This window comes from Vombatus ursinus, unplaced genomic scaffold, assembly GCF_900497805.2.
Source record: "Vombatus ursinus unplaced genomic scaffold, bare-nosed wombat genome assembly UNPS02003292.1, whole genome shotgun sequence".
Lineage (NCBI taxonomy): Eukaryota > Metazoa > Chordata > Mammalia > Diprotodontia > Vombatidae > Vombatus > Vombatus ursinus.
In genome coordinates this window covers 3,100,276-3,106,020 of record NW_020943070.1, presented here as the reverse complement: position 1 = coordinate 3,106,020, position 5,745 = coordinate 3,100,276, and the positions used below count along the sequence as shown (strand labels likewise).

At 44.0% G+C, this 5,745-nt stretch overlaps 1 protein-coding gene across 2 annotated transcripts in view; it reads right to left on the bottom strand.

Annotated features, from left to right (window-relative positions):
* The window catches only part of DMC1 (DNA meiotic recombinase 1), a 43,072-nt gene that overhangs the window by 36,434 nt on the left and 893 nt on the right, over nucleotides 1-5,745 (bottom strand). The window contains exons 1-2 of one of the 2 annotated variants that reach the window (XM_027872465.1): nucleotides 4,860-4,875; nucleotides 106-192 (exon numbers count right to left, since the gene is read on the bottom strand). In XM_027872465.1, the coding sequence (XP_027728266.1) occupies nucleotides 106-162 (57 nt within the window). In that variant the 5' untranslated portion in view covers nucleotides 163-192; nucleotides 4,860-4,875. Of the gene's footprint in view, nucleotides 1-105; nucleotides 193-4,859; nucleotides 4,876-5,745 lie in introns of those variants that run through there. The other variant, XM_027872458.1, reaches the window with a different exon arrangement.

The following is a 5,745-nucleotide window of genomic DNA, read 5'->3' as shown; positions in this document are numbered from 1 at the left end:
TCTTTCTTTCTTCCTCCCTCCCTCCCTTCTTCCCTCCCTTTCTTCCTTTCTTTTCCATCTTAGAAGAATTTCTACCAACCAGGGACTCTTAGGTTCTGAACTTGCCTCATCATCCTGGTATCCTTGTTCTTCCTGAACAACCTGGTCCTCCATAGCTTTCATGGTAGGAGATCAGTGAAAGGTCAGTCAGTTCTAGAAAGAAATGCAGTATTAGGCAATCGACAGAGATCCAAACATGGCATTGATAAGAGCTATAACTAAGATGGGGCTAGAGAGCTTTGTTCCCGGGTACAGAATTTGGAGAGTGTTGAAAACATGTAGTCCTTTCGCAGAAGAAACAACCCAGCTTACTACCTAGTTATCAAGAAGAATTAGTTAAAGAGGAAATTCCCACACAGTTCCCTTGTCATCCTCCTGCAGCAGTCCCTGAGAAGCTCTCCTCTGTCCCAGCTCACTGGTCTACATGCAGTTTGTAGATTCTACCTTTCCCTTTGTTGGAAAATTGGGACATTTATCCATCTCTAGTCCTGGAGTAATTCTCTTGTTCCTGACAATCTTTCCAAATCAATGACACAAACAGAAAAAAATCCCCTTTTGGATGTGGAAATATATACTTTTTTTAATTCTTAAGAATTTTGAAGAAAATTAAGTCAGAATTTAAAAAAGAAAAATACTTGAGGAATGACATAAAATATCAATTTTGAGAAAATATAAATAGCTAATAACAAAAATCATTTTTAAAAAACCAGGTCCTTTTTGCTATCCTCAGCCTTCCTGACCAGCCTCAGCTCATTCCGAGCTTTAGTGTTCCAAACTCTGTTCTTGGAAGACCACTGGCACCCTCTTGTAGTCATCCTGCCCCTTATCTTCTTTCATCTTCTGAACATGTCTGCAAAAGAGAGCCTGAGTTCCCTGTGTATCCATCTCATTCTCTTTAAATAACTTCTTTCTTTTCTTTCTCGTCTGAAATGTTTCTCTTTTTTCTTCCAAATTCCATTCTTGAGTTTCCTATCCTTCTTGGGCTGACTTCCCTCATAGAATTTTAAGTCATAGGATCCCACCTCTGCTTGCTGTGAACCTATCGAAATATACTCTTCCTAAGTCTAGGGACCACATCACATTATTCCTTCTTTTCTTTCCTTCTCTATAAAAAAAAATCTAAAGTCAAGAGATCTCTTATCTATAAGGTACCAATTCACTTCCACTTCAACAGTTGTATTTGTAAAGAACTTTAAATTCATTTTCTCATCTAATCCTGTGTCATAAACACTACAGATAATTATTATTTGCATTTTGCAAATGAGGAAAATGAGGCCCCCAAAAGCTTAGTGATCACACTGGTGGAGCCAAGATTTGGAGCCAAAGTCTTCCAACTTCTGACACTAGCCTCTATGTCACAGGAATTCATTCCCTCTGGTTGGTAAGAATCTGGTCCAGAATCACAGTTCCCTCCATTGCTTTCTTTCCCTTTTAAAGAATGAAATGATCATTAATGCAAGTTCAGAATTTATCAACTGATACTTTATGCAGAGAGGGTGCTTGGGCAGATGTCTGCATAACCGATGTCTCTCATCACTACTCTATCCTATCATGTGATGTGTTTCTTAAAATTCTCATCTATCATCTTCTTTCCAGGAGGTCTACAGTCTACTGCTATCAAAATATTCCTTCTGTTTTTCCCCCATTAATCTTTACTCGAGTGTTCTTCCATTATGGTTTCCCCTTTGAGGTTCTGAGTTCCATTATATAAGCGTAGCTTCTTACTATACAATACTATCCCATTGCCTTTTAAGATAGTCAAACCCTGTTGAAGAGGTACTGACATTCCCAACCAGATTCCAGCCATGAGCACCATTCCCCCAAATCTCAGGGATACTTAGGAAGCAAATTTTGCCTCCTGGCTTTTAAGATGTCTAAGTCACCTTGTTCATTGGTCACACTTTGTGCATTTGTATTTAGACACCCAAGGCTCAGGTTTTATTGCTAGTTTACTTCTTGGATATTGTCTCTTGTGAATAACTGGGCCTCCCGAGTTCTTCTTCCACATCATCTCCATTACTTTCTAAAACATCTGCTTTGGCAGATAAAGGTAGGTAATCTGCTCCCCTCCCTCTTCAGCTGAAAGCTCTTAAAAAAAAACCAAAACAGATTTGCAAGCTTCAGGCAAACACAGCTTTATCAGCCCTTGTTAGGTGCACCCTATCCTTGGCTAAGAGCCTCTCATGGCTCTATTTTAACAATGTAAATCTCATTCCAGGATACACCATCTTCTTAACCAGTTGGTCAGTTTCGAAATCCGCCTTCCCCTTCTGAATCCCAGACTTTCAATTGGCAGCAGTGAGGAAACCACCACCTGTGTCCCAAGGTAGTCATCCCCCTGCCAGAGGGATGCTTTCTAAGCTTTCTAAGTCCCTTCATTTGTCCCAATGTGCACCAGATATGGATGACAGTCATCAGGTGTGACAGGGCTCTGATCCCAGACCAGGCCCGGAAAAGAGCAAACCTCCCCATGAATAATAAAGAGTCGTCTCAGAGCCCCACAGCAGAGAGCCACCAACCTCTCTGCTGGTCCCTTCTCCCTTACTCTGATCCCTCTCTCCTGATGCCATCTATAGATATACTCCTTGGTGTTAAAGAAGCTGTTTCCTCCTGAGGGAGACTGGTTCCCCTACTCCGCTCAAGGAAAGAGCCCAGAAACTGCTTCTGTTGTTCAGTTGTGTCCAACTCTTTGTGACTCCATTTGGGATTTTCTTGGCAGAGATACTGGAGCGGTTTGCCATTTCCTTCTCCAGTTCATTTTCCAGCTGAGAAAACTGAGGCAAACAGGGGTAAGTGACTTGCTCAGGGTCACACAACTAGTAAGTCTCTGAGGCCAGATTTGAATTCAGGTCTTCCTGACTCCAGGCCTAGCACTCTACCCACTGCCTCACCTAGCTAACCTCACTTATTTATTATCTGGGACACATATTTCCTGGTCTTCCTTTCTCCTCTGGGTTACATTCCTATGTCCTCTAACTTCCATATACAAATAATGATTCTCCTCTCCTTCTTTGTAACCCGAAACACTTCTCCCATTCCTTTAAGGAACACGTCGCTATCCTAGACAATGCTCTGTATTATGAACCTGGAAATTGCAGAGGCATTTCGCCAGCTCTTAACTACACAGGTGACCAACCCACACTCAGTAGTGGTTACTTGGTGATGGGAAACACACAAATATAATAGGCACTCTGCTGTTCCTGAAGAATCCCTCTTGCTCTCCATTTTTGCTACAAGTGAGATTGTGACATTCCTCAGCTCACTGTCCCCTGCTAACCTGTTAGGGAGCTCAGGAACTAAGCTCAGGAACTCCTCCATAAGGGCACACTGGGCCATCTTTTGCCTCATTTCTTACCTAGCCTTTAATCACTGAATGGGTGTTGTCTCAGAAAACTGAGACCTGGGAAAGACTTCAGTTTAAAAAGGCCAAGGTCTCCTCCTGCATCCGGAGCCATCTCCAGTCATCCTGATCTATATCTCGCCACTGGAACCAGACGGCTCCAGAGGAGAGAGCAAGGCTGTTGACTTTGCACAGCCCTCCCTCACTTAAATCCAATTCACTCTCAAGCCAAGGCATCACCTTCCTAATGTCATTGGTCCTCTTTGAGAACAAAGGACCAACAAAACAACATCTACTTACTTTTCTGCTGAGATGGCACTAGTTTGCTCAATTCCTTTCCTTGTCAATTAGTCATGTTCTGCCAAAGCCTCAATGCAGAGAAGCCCCACTGCTCTTGTCTGTGCGGGGTGCTCAAGAGAAATCCAACTACCAGCTACTGCTCAAGTCCCTCCCAATCTGAAGTTTTATGTTCTCTGTGGAAAAAGAGGTGTCCTGGATGGTCTCCAGCTTTCCCACCAGCTCTAAAACTGCGTGATTCTATAATTTCTTTTTTGCGGTCTTAAATTTCACATGGTCTTTTAATTTTTCACATTCTCATCTGTAAAATGAGGGGGCTGGACTCAAGAGCCTGTAGGGGTTCTTCTATCTCCAGATCTATGACCCTATGATCTCTCTAGGCCTCAGTTTCCTCATCTGTAAAATAGGAGTTAGACTTGATGACCTCTAAGGTCCTTTCCAGCTCCAAGTCTATGACCGTATTTTTATTTTCTCTTTCCATCTATATCGTAAGTTCCTTGAGGCCTCCGACCATGTCTTTTACCTGCCCCAGAGCCTTACATGACCTAGAGGGGTGGGGAACCTGTGGCCCGGAGGGCACATGTGGCCCTCTAAGTCCTCAAGTGTGGCCGTTGTGGCCTCGAGGCCTCAGGTTCCCCACCCCTGTAAGACAGTCAATACATATTGGTCCAATTGACTTTTCCTCCTAGCAGGGAATCTATAAAAGAAGGGAACTGCATTAGGGGTACTCTAAGGTACCATCCTGCCCCACAGCCTATAGGCCTCTTCCCCTGGGGCTTTCTCACGAGAATACAGGCTATGCCCACCTTCTTTATCGTGTGAGACACTGGTTCCAATTTCTTGTTCTTGGTACTTACTACACAAAGCTGATCAGATGTCCCACAGACATCTCAAATGAAAGAGGACTCATTCCTGTTACCCCTAAAGCCTCCTCTCTTCCGGACCTCACGTCTGTCCAAGGCACCACCGACTGGCCTTTTAACCACCCAGGTCCACAACTGCTGTATTAGCTTCAACTTCTCCTTCTCTAGCCCCAAATTTTAAATCAGCCTCTAAATTCTGCCATTTCTACTTCGAACATCTGTCTCCTGTCCACACGCACAGCCAACATCCTGGTTCAAGCTGTCATCACCTCTCACCCGGACTGCCGATGCAGCCTCCTACACTAGCTTCTCTGCCTCACCTCAACTCCAGACCGTCCTCCCCACAGCTGCTAAGCTGATTTGCTCAAGTACAGATCCATCCTCGGCACTCCCCAGCTCAATAAACTCCAGTGACTGCCCACACTGCCTTTAGAATAAGTTACTGTGAACTCCTGTTTGGCTTATAAAGCCATCACCACGGGTCCTAACCTGCTTTTCCAATCTTATAGATTACTCCCCTTCCTGCTGCCTTCGCCCACGCGGGCTGGCTTTTTGGCTGTTCCTCACACTGTTCCCTGTGCCTAGAATGCACTCCTCCTCCTCTCCGGCTTTTAGCATCCTTTGGTCCTTTAAAATTCAGCTCAAACACCACCTTATATCTAATGCCTTTCTATATTCCCCCGTTGCCAAGCCTTTCCCCAGGACCTGTGCCAGCCTCAGTTTCCTTATCTGTAAAATGGATATATAATACCCCATAGGGTTGTTGGAGGGATCAAATGAGAAAACCCAAGCAAAGCACTTTACAAACCTTAAAGCCCTTCATAAAGTCTAGCTATTATTTATATGCTTTTTAGTCTTTTTAAACATTGGTTTTTTTGGAAAATTACATTTTTTTCTGAGCTTTTCATTTTTGTATCTGCAAAATGGGGTTAATAAAAGCACCTACCCCGCATGGTCGTGGTTAGGATCAAATAAGATACTGTAGGTAAGAGTACTTTGCTATTATTATTAATCCCACACACAAAGTAGCCAGAGAGGAGAGGCCTGTACTATGGAGGCAGCTAGGCCATGCCAGGGGACAGAGTCAGGAGGCCCCAAATTCAAATCCAGTCTCAGTCACCTTCTAGCTGTGTGACCCCAGGCAAGTCACTTCACCCCTGCCTGCCTCTGTTTCCCCATCTGTAAAAAGGGTGGTCAGTAGGGAGG